The sequence below is a fragment of the Macaca mulatta genome, chromosome 2, assembly GCF_049350105.2.
Source record: "Macaca mulatta isolate MMU2019108-1 chromosome 2, T2T-MMU8v2.0, whole genome shotgun sequence".
Classification (NCBI taxonomy): Eukaryota; Metazoa; Chordata; class Mammalia; order Primates; family Cercopithecidae; genus Macaca; species Macaca mulatta.
This window is the reverse complement of record NC_133407.1, coordinates 84,797,423-84,824,170: the sequence shown is the minus strand read 5'-3', so window position 1 is coordinate 84,824,170 and position 26,748 is coordinate 84,797,423. Positions and strand designations below refer to the sequence as shown.

Sequence of the window (26,748 nt, the reverse complement as noted above, 5' to 3'; positions counted from 1 at the left end):
TGAAAGTTCACATATCTCTGTCACTCTAGGAGTGGCCACTGGTGGCTTATTTAGACCATTTGATGAGGTCATGTTTTCCTGAATATTCTTGCTGCTTATGGATGTTTGTTTATGCCTGGGCATTAAAGAGTTAGGTATTTTTTCTAGTCTCTGCAGTCTGGGCTTGTTTGTATCTATTCTTCTGGAGAGGGCTTTTTATGAATTCAAAAGCGATTGAGCACTGTGACCTAAGCCTGTGGTCACTGCAGCCATTTCAGCTCTAGGTAGTACCCTAAGCCCAAGACTACTGTAACTCTTGCAGAGTTAAATACCCAGCCTTAGTGGACTTGAGTAGGATAAAGAAGAATTCCTTGGCTTACTAGGAAATGTCTTTTGCTCTCTTCCCTCTCTTTCCCCCGGTGAGAAGTCTCTCCATGCTGGGCTGCCTGGAGTTGGAGGAAGGGTTGACACAGGCACTCCCAAGGCCATCATAGCTAACACTGTGCGGGGTCACATCTGAAGTCTTGCAGATGAGAACAATACTGGGTCTCACCCAGGGCCTGGGACCACTACTGCCTGGCTGCTGATGATGTTTATTCAAAGCCCAAAACCACATTAGTCAGCAGATGTTGAATTCTACCAGGATGGATCCATGCCATGAAGCCAGCAGATCCCCTTCTGGCCCAGGGCATATCTAGAAATGCTATCCAGCACCAAATGCCTGGAATTTGGTGCTTCAGAAATCTGGTGCTCTATTTTACTGTGGCTGAGCTGGTACCGAAATTGCAAGGCACAGTACACTGTACTCTTCTTTCTGCTTCCCCCAAGTGGAAGGAGCCCTGCCTGGAGTTGGGGGAGTGGAGATACAGGCACTCCCTTGACTACTACGGCCAGTGTCTCACGGCTGCACGCACCCCAAGTACACTACCTCTGGGATCAGTGCAACAACATGGCTTGCCCTAGAATGGCAGTCCTTGTAGCCTGACTACCACTTGATTCATTTCTGGCCCCAGGCCACTTTAGTCAGCTGGTAAATAAAACAGCTGGAACTCAGGCTCCTCATACTGGGGCAGGGAATTCCCCTCTGGCCCCAGGCTGATCTACTATTCCAGCAGATTTCTGCTCTATGTTGTGTTCTGTTGTGACAGGGCAGCACTGAGTTCCAATGCAAAGTCCAACACTCACTTTACTCTCCCTCCCGCAAGCACACAGATTCTTTCTCTGTGCTGCTCTGCCTGGGGTTGGTGGTGTAGGCAGTGCAAGACTTTATTTTCTGCCCTCTTTAATACTGCTCTCCATGATACTGTGTTCCAACCTGGTGTTGTGGTTGCTCACCTAATATTTTTTTGGTTCTTATGAAAGTGATTTCCTGTGTGGGTAATTGTTAAATTTTGTGCTGTTGTTGGGGAGCAAAAGTGTTTTATTTGGCCATCTAGCTCTTCCTCCTATCTCCCTCACATTCTTTTTAGAAATACTGCTCTCAAAATTGGGATATTAACCAGATGCCAGTACTATTTGAACTAAGAAGCAGGAGAGATGGAAGTTGCTTTAAGAGAGCATTTCCCAAAATGAATTCCACAAAACTATAGGTCCTCAAGATGTTCTTTTTTTAAAAAAATGTGTTTGTTGAAGGAAGGGGATTCTGTTGTCAAATAAGTTTGTGGACTGTTGTATGCCATATATTTCTCTTAAATATCTGCAATATACATCAGTAGATTAAATGGTTTTAGTAGTCCTGCAATGAAGCATATCACAAGCTTATTTGATCTGAGAAACTTTGTTAATATAATAACTCCTTAACATCCTGTAGAACAGACAGTTTCAGAACAGTTTTTTTTTTCCTGAAAGAACCTGTGGTACTAGAAGAAAAGGAAGAACAGTAGTTGTAGAGACCCAACTTGTGCCATAACTCACACTGTACACCTTCACATGAGTTTGTGGATGAGAAATTTAGAAAAGAAATTCTTACAGAAATAGATGTATTTCTCTGCTTGTAATAGACTAAATTATCAGTCCCAATTTTTCATCATTCCTCTTCCTGCCAAGTCATCACGTTCTATATCTACATTCTGGCAGTATTCTCAGGTCTTGACTTTGGGCTTGGCTATAACCAGGGGGATGTTAATGGACCTGAAAAGGGCAAAGCTTTTAATGTGCTTGCACAGTTGTCTTACCCTCCCATATTCCTGCATTTTCCATAAGAATAACATGTCTCATGAAAAGCATACATCTGTTGTTATAAGTCCTAGTTAACATACAGTTAACTCCATCCTAGGGCTAAGCTTGGCTGAACACAACCTAGATTGCCCACCCATAGTCCAACCTGCAGATGTGTGGACAAGATTACATATTATTGTTGTCAATGAGTTTTTGAGTGGTTTGTTTTGCAATATTTTCATGACAATTGCTAAATAATGTACAGGGAGCTTGCACCAAAATAATTAATACTGCTATAAATGTACATGAAAGCTGGGATTAAAATCAAATGATATATCATAAAGCATTGAACTTGAGGATTATTGGTTTTTTGAATTCCCTTGAATTTTGTGTGTGTGTGTGTGTGCGTGTGGGTGTGATGGAGTTTCGCTCTGTTGCTCAGGCTGAAGTGCAGTGGTGTGATCTCAACTCACTGCAACCTCTGCCTCCCAGGTTCAAGCAATTCTCCTGCCTCAGCCTCCCGAGTAGCTGGGATTACAGGTGCGTGCCACCATGCCCAGCTAACTTTTTTTGTATTTTTAGTAAGACAAGGTTTCACCATGTTGGTCAGGCTGGTCTCAAACTCCTGACCTCAGGTGATCAGCCTGCCTCAGTCTCCCAAAGTGCTGGGATTATAGGCATGAGCCACCACACCCAGCCTCACTTCCGTCTTCTGTATGTCACCTTCCTTTTTCTATCCATAAATCTTCTTCCACCCAGTGGCTGCACTGGAGTCTCTGAGTCTACTACAGCTTGGGAGGCTGCCCAATTCACCAATCATGCATTACTCAATTAAACTTTTTAAAATTTCATTCAGCTGAAGTCTTTCTTTTATAAGCATATAAGTTTTTAATATCTAACTTGCCTTAATTTGGTTATTCCAACATTTCTAAGCAAAATATACACTCCCAGATAGCCCAATTTTCCCCACTTACATTTAAACAAAATGACATTATTAAAAATATTTAATTAATGGAAATGCAAATTGGAAAATATCTGTAGTAAATCTGCAGTTTATTAAGGCAAAAGGCCTCATAAAAACTCAGTTATTATCCAATGTCCTAAAAAATATTAATTTTTGTCTTACTACTGTTCAGCAAAAGAATAGACTAGAAACTCCCATGCCTAGTGAGCTGTTGGTTCTGGCATGCTAGACTTTGGCTGACCAGGCTGCTCACTGCTACTAACCAAGGCCTTCATCATTGGACCCAGACCAGGACAACTGTGATCTTCATAAGAACCATGCCCCTTTTCTCTCTGTAAAACCTCCACCATCTCTTCTTTTTCTCACTCTGACCTAACCGTATAGTCCTTCTTCTTTCCACTTTTGCATGTTCTAGCCTTCTCTGCTTCTTGAATTAGTGAACTACCTACTTCATTTATAAAATAGGTGATTGCAAAACATAAGTGATTAATGCAAGTAAAAGTGCCTTAAATGATTGCTCCATACATGTTGACCTATCTCTTTTCCTGCATATCCTACATTCTATTATTTCCTCAATGCTAGTCTACTGATATATAGATACAGATGATATGGATATAGATATTGATATAGATAGTATATAGACAAGTATAGACATGGATAAATTGGTCATAAATTAATAAAGCAATATTAATAATAGCTGTTGGGATTCACATTTGTTCCTCTAAGACAGGGTTCCCCAAGATTGGCCTGCTAGGAATAGGGCCGCACAGCAGGAGGTGAGTGGGGGCCAGTGAGCATTACATCCTGAACTCCACCTACTGTCAGATCAGTGGGGGCATTAGATTCTCACAGGAGCACAAACTCTATTGTGAACTGCATATGCGAGGGATCTAGCTAAGTTGTGAGCTCTTTATGAAAATCTAACTAAAGGCTGATGATCTGAGGTGGAACCGTTTTGTCCCAAAACCATCCACCTTCCACCCCATCCATGGAAAACATTTTTTCCATGAAACCAGTCCCTGGTGCCAAAAACGTTGAGAATGACTGCTCTAATATTTAACTGTGGCTAACATTAATAGCCAGTTGAGAAGCAGTATTTTATACTACCTAGAGGACATAGGATCTAAATGAGACAGCAAACCTGAATTTCAATCATAGCTCTAACACTTATTGTCTGAAAAGTTAGTCAGACTTATCTCATCAGAAAATTTGGAGTTATAATATTAAATAAGATTTAATAAGATACCATCTATATATTTAATGGGATACAATATATAAAGAGCTTAAGTCAATGCTAATCACATAGCACTCAATAAACGCTAGCTATTAGTCAAAGTACAAGATCTGAGTTTGCATGTGATAATGTATTTATTTTACAGTACAAATAACTACCTTAAAATAAACACACTACTAACATTTTAATTTTAAAGTCATTACCTTTATGAGTTAAAATGCAGGGCAAGAAGGAAGAAGGTTTATTATTTTAATTCATCTCCCTCCTGCTATGTTTCCAATCTGCTTTTCACATTAGGTAACTGGAGTTTAGGGGTATCCCTGATACAAAAACTCTGAAGGTTAATGTGTATCATCTACATGCTTCAGAGCATAAGCAAATTACTAGCTGGTCAGATCAAGGTGAAACACAGTGGAATGAACCCACTGTGGCCACGCCTCTATTTTAAGGCTACCTGGCAAAAAAAAAAAAACAGACTGAAGCACAGCTGTTTTAACAAACAGCAGTGGGAGTGATTAATTACTTTTTACTGTCATTCAATAGCTTGTCACCCAGGGAGTAACCTCATTTTGCATAAATTTAATAGAGATCACACCATGGCCTACCTGGCTGAAAAGCATTGTTCCTGAAACCCTGATAGTACTTTTAAGTCCACTGATGTGTGAACATAATTCTTTGCATCTCTTAGCCCTACATACTCTGTCTCTCCCAGGGAGATACTTTAGTAGATCTATGTGGCACCATGTGGAAAGTTACAAGTGATGAGCTTGCTGATTCATTCCTCTTTCATGTAACAAAATGATAAGAGAATGTAAAACCAATGGATGTTATTCTACAGTGTAGAGCTTCTTTCCACCCTGTTAAGGGAGCATAAAAGATATTTATTAAAATTGAAAACTATTAATTGCAAGACCCCTGATGTCTTGAACATTTAGTTTGGTATCTGAAAAGAAATTTTAAAGATACCATTAAGGAATCTGCAAGTTAGGATGGTGGCTAATTGATGTGCATATTTCTCATCCCTCCATATACATTAACCCACAGGAAGAGATTTTTAAAAAGTACAATAACTATGAAAATCTATGAAGCACCAAGTGAGATTTCTGAAAACCAAATCCCCAAGAAAGAACAGCAGATAAAAAGTAGATTGTTACCTATAACCATTGCATGCCCAACTCCGAGACACAAGACTCTTGCAACTAGAGTGCCGACAGTATCTGCTCCCTTCTGCTCAAGGACTTATATCTGGGGCTCTCAGTGCTATTTTATCCCCTAGTTAGTATCTCTCTCTGTATATCCATGTACAAATGTTAATCTCATTTATCATGTCCAACGTGCAAATGGACAAGTGTGGTATACTTCATTTTGAGATACGATGTTGGTAAGAAGAGGTGGTGAAAGAAAGAGTGGTGAACTCGGTGACTGAAGTCTGGGATTCTTTTTCCCCTTCCAATTCTGGCAAAGGGAGTTCTATATGTAAAAGGTCTAACAGCACTGAAGTGAGTTGCAGGTGAACCCAGTAAAACCACCAGCTCAATCTATTAGCAATCATTTGGCTTGGATTAGTCTCTTATTATACAAAGATAGACCTTTGAATAGATGCTACACAGTGAAAAAAAATGGAAGCATTAAACTCAGCTAGAATCCAGAAACCATATTTCCAAAAGAAAATCATTGAGAGTTGTAAAGAAAAGGTCTACTGAATTTCTAATAGAGGTGCTACATAGTAAGATTTAAAAAGTAATGAGTAGCATAACTTAAGACAACTAGCATGAACCTTCCATTTAACAAATCAGTTCTAGCATCTGCTATTAATGGGGGCAAATCACTAAATCTTTTAGCACAGATTTTTATACCTGTAACATAAGGCAATAGTAAGTGTTTTATTGACTTCATGGAAATTTTGAGAAATTAAGTACAATTATGTGTATGAAAATATCTTAGAAGTTGTAAAAAGTTTTTAGTTATGGAATCTTTAATATTGTTTATTTTTAAAGCTTATCCTCCACATTTACAATTTGATCTTATCTCATATTGGTTACGTGCTTATTACATCTAGTTTAAAATTCATCCTGTAATTTAATTTTTTTATAATTTTATTTTTCCTCTAATTCTCTAATTTAAATTACTTTTTCAAAATACCTAAAAGAATACTGACTTTTAAAATTATTTTTTATATTTTGATTCAAGAGAACATCCTTAGGATTCGGTGTTGGACCTTCTCGCTTCTCTATCTTTGGCTTTGTTTCTTTCTTTTCGGATGGAGTTTCGCGGTTGTCACCCGGGCTGCAGTGCAATGGTGTGATAGCTCACAGCAACCTCTGCTTCCCAGGTTCCAGCAATTCTCCTGCCTCAGCCTCCTGAGTAGCTGAGATTACAGGTGCCCACCACCATACCTGGCTAATTTTTTTATTTTTAGTAGAGACTGGGTTTCACCATGTTGGCCAGGCTGGTCTCAAACTCCTGACCTCAGGTGATCCACCCGCCTCAGCCTCCCAAAGTGCTGGGATTACAGGCACGAGCCACCGTGCCCAGCCGGCTCTGTTTTTCTACATTAGACTCCTTCTCAGGCTGACTTTCCTCCACATAACGAAGAGTCACTCAATGCTTGGCTTCTGTGCAAACATAGTATCTGTACACTGAAAAAAAAAAAAAAAAAAGCTACCAAATGGGATAGAGACATTTATCCAGAGGAGTTCATTTATGTGGGATGGGAAAAGAAATGCGTAACATGTCCAAACCACATGCTTCCATGGCTGAACTCACAGAAATTAACAATAACAAAAACATACAGTAAAACATAATATACAAATCATAAAGGAACTAAGTAGATAATCCATAAATGATTAAATATAAATGAGTAACAAATACGCAAAAAAAAGGTCTAATCTTACAAGTAACTGAGAAAAGTAGGTGGTAAAGTTTTTAAAAATAATAGCCCAAACTTTCTTAACTAACTCTCGGTAAAAAAGGTGGAAAGAAAAGCTGTGAATTTTTTTCCTAAGTAAAGCAAAGAAGCATACAACGAATTTATACAAAAGAAAAAGTAAGATAAATGAGCTAAGCATTCAACTAAAGACATTAGCATACTATCACATTGGAGATGAAAAACAAAAACAAAAACAAAGACATTAGTAAAAGAACGAAGAAAACAAAAACCGAAGGAAAGCAAAAGAGGAAGGGAAAAAAAAAAAGCCAAGATAAAACCCAAAACTAATGAATTAGAAAGCAGAATACAAGACTTAATCAATTAATCTAAGAGTTTGTTGTTTTGAGAGAAAGCACAATAATCAAACCTCGGGCAATTCTAGTAAAGAAATACAGTAAACAAAACTACAACGTGCTAAGAATGAGCCACAGGGGATGACACCACTAGCACATAGGCATTCGAAATGTTCTAAGAATATCATGTTCTCTACTGTAAGGACAGATTTTAAAAAGTTAATAAAATCTATGATTTTCTTTTTTTTTTTTTCTTTTTTTTTTTTTTTTTGAGACGGAGTCTTGCCCTGTCGCCCAGGCTGGAGTGCAGTGGTCGGATCTCAGCTCACTGCAAGCTCCGCCTCCCGGGTTCACGCCATTCTCCTGCCTCAGCCTCCGGAGTAGCTGGGACCACAGGCGCCCGCCACCTCGCCCGGCTAGTTTTTTGTATTTTTTAGTAGAGACGGGGTTTCACCGTGTCAGCCAGGATGGTCTCGATCTCCTGACCTCGTGATCCACCCGTCTCGGCCTCCCAAAGTGCTGGGATTACAGGCTTGAGCCACCGCGCCCGGCCAAAATCTATGATTTTCTAGAAAAATAAAAATAAACAAAATTAAGGCAAAATGTGGAAAACCTGAACAGAATGATTAAAAAGAAAAAAAGAAAGAGGTGAAGGGAGCAGGGCTTAGACTTTTTCAACTATTTTAGAATGTTTCGGAGTATTTAAAAAGATGGCAATCTTTCCAGTCTTTCCAGTTGGTGTTATAAAGCTAGCATAAGCCTGATAACAAAACATGATAAACTTATAATAAATGACACATTTTTAAAAATTAATTATATATTCAGTAAATGAAAATAAGTGAAAAAATTTAGAACAGCCTAATTTAAAAGGAATAAAATGTATGAGCAAACAGTATACACATGGCCAATAAACATAGGAGACTGAGCTAGTAATTGATTTTGAGGTGAGGTTCCATTTTTGTCCATCTAATTATCAAAGAACAAATATAGTGAAACATTGCTAATATTTAGTGTAGGTACTAGTATACAGAAACAAGAACTTTTACCTTGTTGCAAAAGTATAAAACTTTTCTGGAGAGCACTTTTATGATGTATATTCTAAAGTATTAGTATTTTCTGGATTCGATTGTATACTCCTGACTCAGCAACTCCAATATGTAAGCATACATTATAACAGGTAGAATATAACAATTTGAAAATGATCAAACCCGTGGGCAAGATGTATACACAAGGCTGTTCATTGTACATTATGTATGATACTGAGAATTTTCAGTGTCACTAGAAAAACTTATCATTAGGGAAACCATTAAATGGAGATCTAATAAAATTATGCAGCCACTTATAATAATGATATATATATTTATTAATGTGAAAATGTTCATGATATATTCAGAGAAACAAACAGATTACATAGTAGTATGGATAACAATACCATCTTTGTAAATGGATGGAGATAGAAATTCATACAGAGATACTTTCGGGAGGCGGAGCAAGATGGCCGAATAGGAGCAGCTCCAGTCTCCAACTCCCAGCGCGAGCTACACAGAAGACCGGTGATTTCTGCATTTTCAACTGAGGTACTGGGTTCATCTCACTGGGGAGTGCCGGACGATCAGAGCTGGTCAGCTGCTGCAGCCCGACCAGCGAGAGCTGAAGCAGGGCGAGGCATTGCCTCACCTGGGAAGCGCAAGGGGGAAGGGAGTCCCTTTTCCTAGCCAGGGGAACTGAGACACACAACACCTGGAAAATCGGGTAACTCCCACCCCAATACTGCGCTTTAGGAAACAGGCACACCAGGAGATCATATCCCACACCTGGCCGGGAGGGTCCCACACCCACGGAGCCTCCCTCGTTGCTAGCGCAGCAGTCTGTGATCTACCAGCAAGGCAGCAGCGAGGCTGGGGGAGGGGCGCCCGCCATTGCTGAGGCTTAAGTAGGTAAACAAAGCTGCTGGGAAGCTCGAACTGGGTGGAGCTCACAGCAGCTCAAGGAAACCTGCCTGTCTCTGTAGACTCCACCTCTGGGGACAGGGCACAGTAAACTAAGACACACAGACACCTCTGCACAGACGCAAACGACTCTGTCTGACAGCTTTGAAGAGAGCAGTGGATCTCCCAACACGGAGGTTGAGATCTGAGAAGGGACAGACTCCCTGCTCAAGCGGGTCCCTGACCCCTGAGTAGCCTAACTAGGAGACATCCCCCACTAGGGGCAGTCTGACACCCCACACCTCACAGGGTGGAGTACACCCCTGAGAGGAAGCTTCCAAAGCAAGAATCAGACAGGTACACTTGCTGTTCAGAAATATTCTATCTTCTGCAGCCTCTGCTGCTGATACCCAGGCAAACAGGGTCTGGAGTGGACCTCAAGCAATCTCCAACAGACCTACAGCTGAGGGTCCTGACTGTTAGAAGGAAAACTATCAAACAGGAAGGACACCTACACCAAAACCCCATCAGTACATCACCATCATCAAAGACCAGAGGCAGATAAAACCACAAAGATGGGGAAAAAGCAGGGCAGAAAAGCTGGAAATTCCAAAAATAAGAGCACATCTCCCCCGGCAAAGGAGCGCAGCTCATCGCCAGCAACGGATCAAAGCTGGACGGAGAATGACTTTGATGAGATGAGAGAAGAAGGCTTCAGTCCATCAAATTTCTCAGAGCTAAAGGAGGAATTACGTACCCAGCGCAAAGAAACTAAAAATCTTGAAAAAAAAGTGGAAGAATTGATGGCTAGAGTAATTAATGCAGAGAAGGTCCTAAACGAAATGAAAGAGATGAAAACCATGACACGAGAAATACGTGACAAATGCACAAGCTTCAGTAACCGACTCGATCAACTGGAAGAAAGAGTATCAGCGATTGAGGATCAAATGAATGAAATGAAGCGAGAAGAGAAACCAAAAGAAAAAAGAAGAAAAAGAAATGAACAAAGCCTGCAAGAAGTATGGGATTATGTAAAAAGACCAAATCTACGTCTGATTGGGGTGCCTGAAAGTGAGGGGGAAAATGGAACCAAGTTGGAAAACACTCTTCAGGATATCATCCAGGAGAACTTCCCCAACCTAGTAGGGCAGGCCAACATTCAAATCCAGGAAATACAGAGAACGCCACAAAGATACTCCTCGAGAAGAGCAACTCCAAGACACATAATTGCCAGATTCACCAAAGTTGAAATGAAGGAAAAAATCTTAAGGGCAGCCAGAGAGAAAGGTCGGGTTACCCACAAAGGGAAGCCCATCAGACTAACAGCAGATCTCTCGGCAGAAACTCTCCAAGCCAGAAGAGAGTGGGGGCCAATATTCAACATTCTTAAAGAAAAGAATTTTAAACCCAGAATTTCATATCCAGCCAAACTAAGTTTCATAAGTGAAGGAGAAATAAAATCCTTTACAGATAAGCAAATGCTTAGAGATTTTGTCACCACTAGGCCTGCCTTACAAGAGATCCTGAAGGAAGCACTAAACATGGAAAGGAACAACCGGTACCAGCCATTGCAAAAACATGCCAAAATGTAAAGACCATTGAGGCTAGGAAGAAACTGCATCAACTAATGAGCAAAATAACCAGTTAATATCATAATGGCAGGATCAAGTTCACACATAACAATATTAACCTTCAATGTAAATGGACTAAATGCTCCAATTAAAAGACACAGACTGGCAAACTGGATCAAGAGTCAAGACCCATCAGTCTGCTGTATTCAGGAGACCCATCTCACACGCAGAGACATACATAGGCTCAAAATAAAGGGATGGAGGAAGATTTACCAAGCAAATGGAGAACAAAAAAAAGCAGCGGTTGCAATACTAGTCTCTGATAAAACAGACTTTAAACCATCAAAGATCAAAAGAGACAAAGAAGGCCATTACATAATGGTAAAGGGATCAATTCAACAGGAAGAGCTAACTATCCTAAATATATATGCACCCAATACAGGAGCACCCAGATTCATAAAGCAAGTCCTTAGAGACTTACAAAGAGACTTAGACTCCCATACAATAATAATGGGAGACTTCAACACTCCACTGTCAACATTAGACAGATCAACGAGACAGAAAGTTAACAAGGATATCCAGGAATTGAACTCATCTCTGCAGCAAGCAGACCTAATAGACATCTATAGAACTCTCCACCCCAAATCAACAGAATATACATTCTTCTCAGCACCACATCATACTTACTCCAAAATTGACCACGTAATTGGAAGTAAAGCACTCCTCAGCAAATGTACAAGAACAGAAATTATAACAAACTGTCTCTCAGACCACAGTGCAATCAAACTAGAACTCAGGACTAAGAAACTCACTCAAAACCGCTCAACTACATGGAAACTTAACAACCTGCTCCTGAATGACTACTGGGTACATAACGAAATGAAGGCAGAAATAAAGATGTTCTTTGAAACCAATGAGAACAAAGATACAACATACCAGAATCTCTGGGACACATTTAAAGCAGTGTGTAGAGGGAAATTTATAGCACTAAATGCCCACAAGAGAAAGCAGGAAAGATGTAATATTGACACTCTAACATCGCAATTAAAAGAACTAGAGAAGCAAGAGCAAACACATTCGAAAGCTAGCAGAAGGCAAGAAATAACTAAGATCAGAGCAGAACTGAAGGAGATAGAGACACAAAAAACCCTCCAAAAAATCAATGAATCCAGGAGTTGGTTTTTTGAAAAGATCAACAAAATTGACAGACCACTAGCCAGACTAATAAAGAAGAAAAGAGAGAAGAATCAAATCGACGCAATTAAAAATGATCAAGGGGATATCACCACCGACCCCACAGAAATACAAACTACCATCAGAGAATACTATAAACACCTCTACGCAAATAAACTGGAAAATCTAGAAGAAATGGATAATTTCCTGGACACTTACACTCTTCCAAGACTAAACCAGGAAGAAGTTGAATCCCTGAATAGACCAATAGCAGGCTCTGAAATTGAGGCAACAATTAATAGCCTACCAACCAAAAAAAGTCCAGGACCAGATGGATTCACAGCTGAATTCTACCAGAGGTACAAAGAGGAGTTGGTACCATTCCTTCTGAAACTATTCCAATCAATAGAAAAAGAGGGAATCCTCCCTAACTCATTTTATGAGGCCAACATCATCCTGATACCAAAGCCTGGCAGAGACACAACAAAAAAAGAGAATTTTAGACCAATATCCCTGATGAACATCGATGCAAAAATCCTCAATAAAATACTGGCAAACCGGATTCAGCAACACATCAAAAAGCTTATCCACCATGATCAAGTGGGCTTCATCCCTGGGATGCAAGGCTGGTTCAACATTCGCAAATCAATAAACATAATCCAGCATATAAACAGAACCAAAGACAAGAACCACATGATTATCTCAATTGATGCAGAAAAGGCTTTTGACAAAATTCAACAGCCCTTCATGCTAAAAACGCTCAATAAATTCGGTATTGATGGAACGTACCTCAAAATAATAAGAGCTATTTATGACAAACCCACAGCCAATATCATACTGAATGGGCAAAAACTGGAAAAATTCCCTTTGAAAACTGGCACAAGACAGGGATGCCCTCTCTCACCACTCCTATTCAACATAGTGTTGGAAGTTCTGGCTAGGGCAATCAGGCAAGAGAAAGAAATCAAGGGTATTCAGATAGGAAAAGAAGAAGTCAAATTGTCCCTGTTTGCAGATGACATGATTGTATATTTAGAAAACCCCATTGTCTCAGCCCAAAATCTCCTTAAGCTGATAAGCAACTTCAGCAAAGTCTCAGGATACAAAATTAATGTGCAAAAATCACAAGCATTCTTATACACCAGTAACAGACAAACAGAGAGCCAAATCAGGAATGAACTTCCATTCACAATTGCTTCAAAGAGAATAAAATACCTAGGAATCCAACTTACAAGGGATGTAAAGGACCTCTTCAAGGAGAACTACAAACCACTGCTCAGTGAAATCAAAGAGGACACAAACAAATGGAAGAACATACCATGCTCATGGATAGGAAGAATCAATATTGTGAAAATGGCCATACTGCCCAAGGTAATTTATAGATTCAATGCCATCCCCATCAAGCTACCAATGAGTTTCTTCACAGAATTGGAAAAAACTGCTTTAAAGTTCATATGGAACCAAAAAAGAGCCCGCATCTCCAAGACAATCCTACGTCAAAAGAACAAAGCTGGAGGCATCACGCTACCTGACTTCAAACTATACTACAAGGCTACAGTAACCAAAACAGCATGGTATTGGTACCAAAACAGAGATATAGACCAATGGAACAGAACAGAGTCCTCAGAAATAATACCACACATCTACAGCCATTTGATCTTTGACAAACCTGAGAGAAACAAGAAATGGGGAAAGGATTCCCTATTTAATAAATGGTGCTGGGAAAATTGGCTAGCCATAAGTAGAAAGCTGAAACTGGATCCTTTCCTTACTCCTTATACGAAAATTAATTCAAGATGGATTAGAGACTTAAATGTTAGACCTAATACCATAAAAATCCTAGAGGAAAACCTAGGTAGTACCATTCAGGACATAGGCATGGGCAAAGATTTCATGACTAAAACACCAAAAGCAACGGCAGCAAAAGCCAAAATTGACAAATGGGATCTCATTAAACTAAAGAGCTTCTGCACAGCAAAAGACACTACCATCAGAGTGAACAGGCAACCTACAAAATGGGAGAAAATTTTTGCAATCTACTCATCTGACAAAGGGCTAATATCCAGAACCTACAAAGAACTCAAACAAATTTACAAGAAAAAAACAAACAACCCCATCAAAAAGTGGGCAAAGGACATGAACAGACATTTCTCAAAAGAAGACATTCATACAGCCAACAGACACATGAAAAAATGCTCATCATCACTGGCCATCAGAGAAATGCAAATCAAAACCACAATGAGATACCATCTCACACCAGTTAGAATGGCAATCATTAAAAAGTCAGGAAACAACAGGTGCTGGAGAGGATGTGGAGAAATAGGAACACTTTTACACTGTTGGTGGGATTGTAAACTAGTTCAACCATTATGGAAAACAGTATGGCGATTCCTCAAGGATCTAGAACTAGATGTACCATATGACCCAGCCATCCCATTACTGGGTATATACCCAAAGGATTATAAATTATGCTGCTATAAAGACACATGCACACGTATATTTATTGCAGCACTATTCACAATAGCAAAGACTTGGAATCAACCCAAATGTCCATCAGTGACAGATTGGATTAAGAAAATGTGGCACATATACACCATGGAATACTATGCAGCCATAAAAAAGGATGAGTTTGAGTCCTTTGTAGGGACTTGGATGCAGCTGGAATCCATCATTCTTAGCAAACTATCACAAGAACAGAAAACCAAACACCGCATGTTCTCACTCATAGGTGGGAACTGAACAATGAGATCACTCGGACTCAGGAAGGGGAACATCACACACCGGGGCCTATCATGGGGAGGGGGGAGGGGGGAGGGATTGCATTGGGAGTTATACCTGATGTAAATGACGAGTTGATGGGTGCAGCACAGCAACATGGCACAAGTATACATATCTAACAAACCTGCACGTTATGCACATGTACCCTACAACTTAAAGTATAATAATAATAAATAAAATTAAAAAAAAAAAAAAAAGAAAATAAAAAAAAAAAAAAAAAGAAATTCATACAGAAATAGTAACACTATAGATATAGATATATCCATGATAGTATCTAATGGTGGCCCCTTTTTAATAATAGAATTTTGAGTTTTTTTCTTTATAATTTCTGAATTGTCTAAAGTCCTAACAGGTTGCTAGAGTTTTTTTCTCTATCTGTCATGAAGAACTAGTTCTACTTTGTTGTATTTCTGTCCCAATCTATTGTGGACCAATACTTTGTTAAATATAGGAAAAAAGAATTACTAGGAAAAATGAAGTAAAAATAAGACATAAAAATACAAATTCTATTTTTTTATTATGAGATTTAATAGATGTAATGTTTTTCTGTTGAATTGCTATAAAAGTTTCTAAACGCTTACTCTGTTTTTGTACTTAATGTAGATCTGTAGTTCATGGAATGGCACTATGTGGCTCTGGTGTGTGATTAAACGCACAGACTCTAGGGCCAGATGTTTGGGGAGAATCCCACATACTAACTTAACAGTATTTAAATGTTTGCATTTATTATCACTAGCATTGGCTTATAAAATGAACTATAAAGTAAATAATGAAAATAAAGTGAATGATACAGCCAACAATCTTGAAACACTCTCCTGAAATACAGAGGTGAAAAAAATCGGAGATCCTAATAGATAGGAATAATAAAGGTGAAAGATGCAGCTTAAGAATTACTTTCTTAAGAAAGAAAACACTCTAGGCCAGCTACAGTGGCTCACGCCTGTAATCCCAGCACTTTGGGAGGCCAAGGTGGGTCAAGAGGTCATGCGATCGAGACCATCCTGGCTAACACGGTGAAACCCCGTCTTTACTAAAAAATACAAAAAAAAAAATTATCCAGGCAGTGTGGCGGCAGGCACCTGTAGTCCCAGCTACTCGGGAGTTTGAGGCAGAAGAATGGCGTGAACCCGGGAGGCGGAGCTTGCAGTGAGTCAAGATATTGCCACTGCACTCCAGCCTGGGCCACAGAGCTAGACTGTCCCAAGAAAAAAAAAAGAAAGAAAAAGAAAACACTGTAGTTGAAATGTAACTGAAGAAAACTTTTCTAAGTTAGAAAAATAAATACATGAGTACGCAAACACAGAAGTTATCTTTTTTCAGGCAAAATACATGAAAATAGAACATATGTGGACTCCCAGTAGTAGTAATTTTGAGTTATAAAAAGAAAAATAATACTACACATTTGGGAGAAAGAAGGAAACTTCAACATAAGAAGTTATTTTAAATTATGCCTGGTTTCATTTAAAAAGCATTTTTTTTTCTTGTCTGCGTGGGAAATACCATAATGTAAATGGCGGTCTATGTATTTACAGAAAAAATGATTATGTCCCAAAAAAACACATTTCTTTTTTGTTTGTTTGTTTGTTTGAGACAGAGTCTCACTCTGTTGCCCAGGTTGGAGTGCGATGGTACGATCTCAGGTCACTGCAACCTCTGCTTCCCAGGTTCAAGAGATTCTCCTGCCTCAGCCTCCCTAGTAGTTGGGGTTATAGGCTCCCGCCACCACTCCCAGCTAATTTTTTGTATTTTTAGTAGAGATGGGGTTTTACTATGTTGGCCAGGCTGGTCTTGAACTCCTGACCTCAGGCGATCCACCCGCCTCGGCCTCCCAAAGTGCAGAGATTACAGGTATGAGCCACTGTGCCTGGCATTTCTTACATGTCAGCAAAATACATTCTTAGCTATTCATGAGCTTAGAAAAGTTACCATCCACATTTGCTCTTTTTGAAAAAAATTACTTGTAAATAAGTGCTAACAAACTAAAAGATCATTAAGAAAAATAAAAACAAAAATGACAAAGTCGTTATACAGAAGGACTTGCCAATTTCCTTCTATGAATATCACTAAACACAATCCTCATCTTATAGCAAATGTCCTAAAACAACAGACATCATAATGAAGGTGTGGAGGGGCTGATGTACCCTTCTATAACGGCTTGTGAATGAAACTTCAAAACAAACTTCATTATGAGTTGTCCTGTTTTGTTTTGTTTTTTTGAGATGGAGTTTCACTCTTGTTGCCCAGGCTGGAGTGCAATGGCACGATCTCAGCTCACTGCAACCTCCGCCTCCCGGGTTCAAGCCATTCTCCTGCCTCAGCCTCCTGAGTAGCTGGGATTAGGTGCGCGCCACCATGCCTGGCTAATTTTTGTATTTTTAGTAGAGACAGGGTTTTGCCGTGTTGGTCAGGCTGGTCTTGAACTCTTGACCTTGTGATCTGCCCTCCTCAGCCTCCGAAACTGCTGGAATTACAGGCATGAGCCACCATGCCTGGCCCATTATGAGTTGTTACTCCTCATTATAGAAATCTATCTAAAACTTAACACAGTAAAACCTTACGGAAAATTCCTTCCTTTAGATATGATTTATCCTGTCATCCAAAACCCCAGTAAAACATGATTAAAATTGTCCTGAATAAAATAAAGGAAGGAATAAAATTAAATACATCTAACTTTTAACATTATTATTTTTAATTAAATTTTACTTTAAGATAATTGTAGATTCACAGGCAGTTGTAATACAGAGAGATCTCATGTACCGTTTATGCAGTTTCTCCCAGAGGCAATATCTTGCAGAACTAGAATATTAACACCAAGGCAATCCACTAATCTTAAGATTTTTTATTTTACTTGAACTTTCGCTCATGTACATGTGTGCGTGTCTTATGTCTGTGCAATTTTATGACCTGTAAATCTGCATATCCACCTACTAAATTCAAGACACATTACAGTTCCCTCACTACAGGATTCATTTTTGTTGACTTTTGTAAACACAACACTTATGCATTCCCTAGTTCCTCATTATCACTAATCTATTCTCCATTCCTATGATTGTGTCACATAATCATATTTTATGTAACAGTTTGAGATCAGATTTTTTACTCAGCATATTCCCTAGAGATTCATTCAAGTCATTGCATGGATCAATAATTGGTGCCTTCTCACAGCAAAGTAGTGTTCTTAGTATGGATGTACCAGTTTGTTGAATAATTCACCCATTGAAGGATATCTAGATCACTTACAGTTTGGGACTATTATAAATGAAGTTGCTATGAACATTCTTGTACAGATTTTTGTGTGAACATAAGAATTTCTCTGGAATAAGTGCTCTGGAGTGGAACTGTTGAGTTGTATAAATGACTTAAAAACTGTTTTCTCCATATTGCTTTCTCTAGTGGCTGTACCATTTCACACTACTATCAGCAATGTAGGATGGAACAATCCATTTTCTCAACATTCTCAGTTTTTGATGTTGCCACTATCGTTTTATTTTAGCCATTGTGTAGGTGTGCAGTGATACCTCATTGTAGTTTCAATTTGCATTTCTCTAATGAATAATGATGTCAAACATATTTTTATGTGTTTATTTGCATATGTATGAAATGGTTTTTCATGTCTTTTGTTCACTTTCAAATTAGATTATTTTGGGGATTTTTACCATTGAGTTTTTATTCCATTATAGTCAGAGAACATGCTCTGAATTATTTCAGTTTTCTCATTGTGTTGAGGTTTGTTTTATAGCCCAGGATACGGTCTATATTGGTGAATTTTCTACGGGCATGTAAGAAAAATGTGTATTCTTCTAGTGAGTGGAATGTTTTACATATGTGTTTTCTTTCTTTTTTCTTTATTTCTTCTTAAAAAAAAAAAGGATACATGTGCAGAAAGTTCTGGTTTTTTGCATACGTGTACGTGTGCCATGGTGGTTTGCTGCATCTGTTGACATGTCCTCTAAGTTCCCTCCCCTCAAAGCCCACCCCTCAATAGACCCTGGTGTGTGTTGTTCCCCTCTCTGTGTCCATGAGTTCTCAGTGTTCGACTCCCATTTATGAGTGAGAATATGCGGCGTTTACTTTTCTGTTCCTATGTTAGTTTGCTGAGGGTGATGGCTTCCAGCTTCATCCATGTCCCTGCAAAGGACACGGTCTCATTCCTTTTATGGTTGCATAGTATTCCATGGTGTATATGTACCACATTTTCTTTATCCAGTCTATCACTGACAGGTATTTGGGTTGGTTCCATGTCTTTGCTATTGCAAATTGTGCTATAATAAGCATACGTGTGCATGTGTCTTTATAGCAGAATAATTTATATTCCTTTGGGTATATACCAGGTAATGGGGTTGCCGGGTCCTATGTTTTTTATTCCTATGTATAATATATATATGCATGTATGTCAGTTACATCCTGTTAGTTGATTGTGTTGTTCAGATCTATCTTTACTGGTTTTCTTTCTAATATTTCTGTCATTTGCTGAGAGGGGAATATTGAAATCTTCAACTATAATTGTAACATGTAACATAATTATAATTAACATGCTTTTATTTACCAACTTAAAAAAAAGCAGAGCATATGAAAAAGCAGTGTAAAAATTATGTAATATATCTTCTATTATGACACAAAAACACAAAATGTGTAGAAAGAAATATGGGGAAAATTAATGGTAATTATATATATGGTGATAGGGTTATGGATAACTTTTTTCCCCATCTTTAGATGTTTTTATAATTTCCAAAAACCTTACAAATTACCAATTGATGATTATACATATCCTTATTTGTAGACATTTGATGACTCAAACAGTGCCATGCTTTTCCAGATTTATAGTTATCTTCTAAATTGTCAGGGATCACTGAAAATTTTATTCCAGAATACAGTGAGGAAACACTCATCAGGCAGAATTTTAATAAAGGAGAAACTATTAGCAATATTAATCTGGATAATGATGATCCTAATTAAAGAAAAATGTGTGGTTGCATTTTTAAGAATGTGGCTCACCATATATTATTTAATATTATTTCTGCAACTAATGTAGTTTATGTTATTTGTATCTGTTTTTAAACAAACCTTGAAATCCCTTTGTGCACAATTCTAAAAGCTAGATATTTATTTCTTAAAAGAACTTTGAGAAACCTTATTAAAATTTGAGCTTATGATTCCAATTTAGTACTGACATTTCCCATTATTATTATTATTATTATTATTATTATTATTATTTGAGACTGAGTCTCAGTCTGTCACCCAGGCTGGAGTGCAGTGGTGCGATCTTGGCTCATTGCAAACTCTGCCTCCTGGGTTCAAGCAACTCTCCTGCTTCATCCTCCCTAGTAGCTGGGAATACAGGTGCCCGCCACCATGCCTAGCTAATTTTTTATTTTTAATACATATGGGGTTTCGCCATGTTGACCAAGCTGGTCTCAATCTCCTGACCTCAGGTGATCCGCCTGCCTCGGCCTCCCAAAGTGCAAGTATTACAGGCATGAGCCACCGTGCCAGGCCTGAAATTTCATTTTTAATATCTAGGTTCTTATCAAAACAACAGCTATACTCATAAGAATTTAGACTGCATTTTTCCCTTAAATATTGACTTTTAATTTGTCCATACTGTATTCAAAAATATTTTAGGGTTTCTTTTGAAATAAAAAGTTAACTCCTAACTTAATTTTTCCTAATTAAAAGTCTTCTCGGTGATACACTATTTCAAATAATTTAAAAGTTTTTATTCCTTATCTCCATGACTTATTATACCAAAGATTTAAATTATACATTTCTAGACAAATACTCTTTGTTTTAAGGTGAACAAAGTCGCCCTTCCTAGATTTAAATAAATTCACACCACATTAAATTTCTTCATCTTCTGGAGAATTAACTGCTCAGTCTATACAAATGTCTATATGGAAATTTTAAAATTTAGTAAAATATCTGAAATGTGTTTCATGGTTCTGATGCCAACGTTTTGTCTACATGTACCTATAACTCTACCTCTAACTTCAACACATTTTTTTAACAGTTTACCTTATTGCAAAGCTTAATTCAAAGATGTGCTACTTTGGAAGAGAATAAATAAAGCAATCTTCGACACAGTCAGTAAAATTCTCAATCTTACAATACTTGATTGGTAAAGCAAGAATTCAACGAACATACATAAAGTCTACCCAGCAGGCTGCCTATTTTCTGATTTTAACATGAACTGAAGAATTATCCTTATCTTTCACTGCTGTCTTTCAGCTTGGTTTCATGAAGTATTCTTCATGTTAAGATAGATGATTTTTCTTTCTTTTCTTGCCTTGAATCTTATACAAGTAAAGACTTTTCACTTCTCTCAGTGTTTATAGACAAAGCCTTTACAGTTATGAAATCTGAAGGTGGCTTCCTCCTGCCTGCCATGAAAAACCTGCATGTCCTCATGGAAACTACTCACTGAATGACTTCCACATTATCCCATAAAAAGTGGTTGGGGCGCGGTGGCTCACGCCTGTAATCCCAGCACTTTGGGAGACCGAGGCGGGTGGATAACCTGAGGTCAGGAGTTCGAGACCAGACTGGCCATCATGGTGAAACCCTGTCTCTACTGAAAATACAAAATTAGCCGAATGTGGTGGCATACCCCTGTAGTCCTAGCTACTTGGGAGGCTGAGACAGGAGAATTGCTTGAACCCGGGAGGCGGAGGCTGAAGTGAGCCAAGATGGCGCCACTGCACTCCAGCCTGAGCAAGACAGAGTGAGACTCTGTCTCAAGAAAAAAAAAAAAAAAAAAAAGTGTGCCTAAAGGGAGGCTCTTCCGCACCATCACATCAGAGAGAAACAAGGATAGGAAGGGGCAAAGACCACAAGACATCTTGTTTCTTTTTTAAGATTTTATGTGAAGAGGAGATTTGAGTATTTAAGATTTGAAGAAATAAAGGCTGATTTCATTTAAAGATAAAATTAATTGAGCCAAGCGCAGTGGCTCATGCCTGTAATCCCAGCACTTTGGAAGGCTGAGGCGAGCAGATTACTTGAGGTCAGGAGTTCGAGACCCAGCCTGGCCAAAATGGTGAAATCCCGTCAGTACTAAAAATACAAAAATTGACCGGGCGCGGTGGCTCACCCTTGTAATCCCAGAACTTTGGGAAGCCAAGGTGGGCGGATCACGAGGTCAGAAGACTGAGGTCATCCTGGCTCACTCGGTGAAATCCCGTCTCTACTACAAATACAAAAAATTAGCCGGGCTTGGTGGCACGTGCCTGTAATCTCAGCTACTCTGGAGGCTGAGGCAGGAGAATCGCTTGAACCTGGGAGGCGCAGGTTGCTGTGAGCAGAGGTTGCACCACTGCACGCCAGCCTGGGAGATAGAGCCAGACTCTGTCTTTAAAAAAAAAAAAAGGTAGATAAAATTAATTGAGAAGATCTGGAATGTTAATATAAGATATTGATAAATAAAACTACATAATTTCTACTATTTTTATTTATTTGTGTTTTTATAGTCATGTCGTAAAAAAATCTTTCTTTCATGGAAAACTCTGTTTAGGTATTTCTGGATCCTGTGGGATCAGATTGACAGAAGAAAGGAGATGCTATCTCCAATTGACATCTTCAAACTATCATGCTTGGTAAAATTATGTTTTAAAACCTGTTTACAGCCACACTTGACACTTCTGAGGCCAGATTCTCTAGAATAATTACTAAATCTGGGTTAAATGCTTTCTCTCTTTTATTACCAATTTTATCAGGTGACCTTTATGAAGCATCCAAACTTAGCATTGACTGAGGCCATTTCCAGTGTATCTTCCACAAATAGTCTTTGCTAATTTTTTTCAAAATAATTGAGAGAAGTGTTTTATGTATTCTGAGAGCCTTTACAAAACATGAGGGAAAGTTGACACTTTTCCAAAAAATTATTTGTGGGTGGAATTCCTACATTTTATCATGTGTATATTATTACTACCAGAAAAGGGGTAATAGCTTAAATATCTAAATATTTATTATAATTAATAATAAAAAGATTTACTTGTCAATAGAAATAGGTAAGGAATAAGAAAGGGGAATTTATATAGAGCTAAAAATAGACAAGATTTATGAAAAAATCCTAATCAATTCAAATTAAAATGTAAAGAGAGCAATTTTGTCTGGTATATAGTAGATGCTCAGTAAGTATTTTTTACTAAATGAAGAAAGTAACATATTTCATTTATCCAACTGACAAAGGGTTTTAAAAATAATATGAATCTCCAGGATTAATAAGATATCCAAGCAAAAGAAAATAGCATTAGGTAACTACCAATTCAGACTGTGGATATTGAACATCTAGATTCTAGATTTTTTTTAGCCTTTAGTCTTTTTTTAGCCTTTACTAAGAAAGTAAGTGCATTTTAGAACAGAATATAACCACATTCAAATTACAAACTGCATTTTAAAAAATGACAATAGCATTAATATAAATGGCAAAACCATCTCAAGACTTAACCTATAAAAGAAAATTTATTTTAAACTATGTCATTTAAGCAAGCAGGATTTAAAATACAAGAAATTTTATGCTAAAGGATATATAAATAAGTATTAACTGCAAATACTACTATCTCTGGCAAGAAAATTTCCCCCAGTATATGCACAGATAGAGGTAGAAAAGAGCAAAGAAGGCGATATCCTGAGTAAGGTCACTGAAAAAGATAGGACTTCTTTTCCATCAGTCTTAATTCCAAAGAACAGTAGAAAACTCCGAGGGGGAAAAAAAAGTGCTGATCTTCCCTTGTCATATTATTGACACTTCGTAATGTTTGGGGATCTCCAAAAAAATTAATTATTTTCTTTCTCTAGAGTTTATCTATGATGCCCAGAAACCATTGACTTCTTGGAACTTTTATTAAGAATTCATATTCTTGCCATGTTTTTCAGATACTGTGTCCTCTGCCAATAAATTCTAATAAATTTTCACTTCTTTTCTTTCAATAACATACTAGAGAATATGATTCAGACTCAAATTAATCACCGATCATGTTAATGGCTCCTAGGAGTTTACTTCCGATACCTCTTGTTGTATTAAATCAAACTTGATAGTGTGCTAGATCATGGCTCAGCTGGGTTTTCATAAAAGCACTGGTATTTAATATGATTTATGCCTGGCTTTCTGTTAATATCTTTGGTTATTGTGTGCTTTATTTTTAAAACAGACATTCTTAGCAACTGGCACTCCTTTAAAACCTATCATACTTTTAAAATATTTTACAGGAAGCATTTTACAGTAAAACGTGTCCTTTATCTTATATTATAGTCACTTAATAGTGAACAGGAACAATTTATTTAATTTATAATCAAAATATGAATATTTTACTTGTGGTTTGGAAACAGTATCATATATACTTTTAACATATATACAAAACATATATAAATAAAATGTACACGTGTTTTGTTTATTTAAAAGGTAAATTACATGAAAGATTATTAGGATGTTGAAAGTATTCTATTTTTTAAAGCTTTGCAGCAAAGGAGCAGTTCTGGAAGAACCATTTGATGCATCTGCGGAAGATATAGCAAGCGTGGCGAGTTTCATTGAGACAAAGCTTGTTACCTGTTATCTACGGATGAGGAAACCAGATCTTGCCCTGAATCATGCACACAGGTAAAATCATATACTAATAAGTGCAAGTAAATGCTGTTCATGCTAGTGAAGGGTACTATCTGAGCCTGCCTGATCACCTTCCATTTTATTTCAATTTAAAGAAGAAACAAACCACATTTATTTACTGCTTGGTTTATATCAAGTGAGGCAATCATGGAGACCACAAAAATCTCAAAACCTAATGGAAGAAATAGAGACGCAAGAAACTATTCATAATGCAGGGCAAAGCTAAGAGGCAGACAACTGCAGAAGCAAATTGCTATGGGAAGAAAGGAGGGAGAGAACAGGTAAATAAAGGAGGTGGTATTCAAAGGTAAGAAGGATTGTCAAAACTGCAGTTGTGGAATGGTAGAAGGGAATTCTGACTGTGAAGTATGAGCCAAGACTTGAAAGTTGATGGCTTATTTGGTGATCACATTAGCTGATTCAAAGGATCCTTTGGACAGCTTTCCAAAGGTATGAAATACTTTTTATCTCGGTCCTTAAAATTTTCTTTTTTATATTTCTATTCTTCTTTAGAAGTATGTATCTGTGTGTCACTATATGACTTCCTAGAGTCCCCAGAGTTACCCAGGCCTGTCTTTTCTTCTATAAAAATGTACCTCTCCTATATTTTATGTTTTAGGGGTCTTTCTCTCATGCGTGATAATCAGTTTTAACCTGCAGCAAAGATAAAGAGATTATATTATGCCTTTCAACAGACTCTTTCCTTGAAATTGTGATGACTCTATCCCTCCCTGTCTGACTTTGAGCAATTTACCTAGAACTTTTGTGTTGTTCAATTTCTCATCTCACTTCCTGTACTTCTTTTGGATACAAATGGCAAACTAATATCAAAATGAAAATATAATTTCTGCTCTCTTAATAACCAACTGGGGAACATGATTATCAGTTATATTAAGACTAATTTGTAAATGGGAGATTTATTAGCACGGTAAAAGTCATTTACAAACTCACATCCACTAGGATGTAAAAGTTGTTTCTACCCAAGATTTTTCACAGCCCTAGTAGTGAACTTAAACTTGACCTCAAGAACCTACAGACAACAAAATCACTTTGAAATTCACAAGACAACCTGTTTGAAACCCATTCTCCCTCTTAAGTAAACTACAAAACCTAGAGGCAGATTCCCTTTGACATTAAAAGAACATTTTAATCCCTACATTATCTGGAAATATTTTATGCAGCCATAGTTTTCAAAAAACATCAAGATATATGGTGGGTCAGAGAATTTTGTTCTATTTCCATTTGAAAGAAGAAATATTGGAAAGGTAATGTGTATTTCAGTATGTCAAAATATTGCAACTTCTGGGCTACCTGGGTGATTTGTGGGAAAAATATTTGTGAACTATTTACAGACTAAAAAAATATTCGATCATGCAAAAGAAAAGAACATAAATAAGTAAAAATTTTAAACTTAGAAATAAACATTTGCAAGCTATTTATAGACTTCAAAATATTCATAAAATCCAAAGGCATGCATAAACAATAATATATTGAGATGCACTGAAAGTAATCATACTTCACCTTCTCCATGGTTATAATCATACATAAAAAGGGCCACCTATATGGCCTACATTTTAAAGGAAATATTTCCTGGATATCAGAATAGTTTGATGAATTTTTGAATCATATTTAATAATAAAAGGGTTCCAAATGGCATGGTCATGTCAAAATGTAATTAATTCATTGTTGTTAAAAGTAAGAAACAGTAAGTAAGTAAGAATTCAGTAAAAAAAAAAAAAAAAAAAAAAAAAGTAATGAGAACGAAAGATCAAAACTTCCACTGTAATCCAAATATAAGAACCACAAGATGCTGCAGTTCCTGAGAATGCAAAAATCAGCTTCAGTAGGTTCACTATTTTGAATTAGAAAATGTCTGCTTTGAAACTAAGAGTGCTTTTTCAAGAACTTGAAAACTACTGAATTGAATGTATTTAACAGTGAATAGTAAAATTATCTTTCCTATTATATTAGAATTAACTTTTGTAAAATAATTTTTGCTGCTGTTCCTAAGTTGAACATTAAGTAGGAAATGTAAATCAATAAAGGTTAAACAGTCAATTCATACAATTAATAATGCACCAAATGAAATAAATCATTTTGCTGGTCTGGTCATAGTGCAGAACTGCGTAAGTCAGTACATA

At 37.6% G+C, this 26,748-nt stretch overlaps 1 protein-coding gene across 1 annotated transcript in view; it reads left to right on the top strand.

Moving 5' to 3' along the window:
• The window catches only part of SPATA16 (spermatogenesis associated 16), a 269,610-nt gene that overhangs the window by 76,128 nt on the left and 166,734 nt on the right, over window positions 1–26,748 (top strand). The window contains exon 3 of the mRNA XM_077991689.1: window positions 24,456–24,601. Coding sequence (XP_077847815.1) covers window positions 24,456–24,601 — 146 coding nt within the window. The remainder of the gene's footprint in view (window positions 1–24,455; window positions 24,602–26,748) is intronic.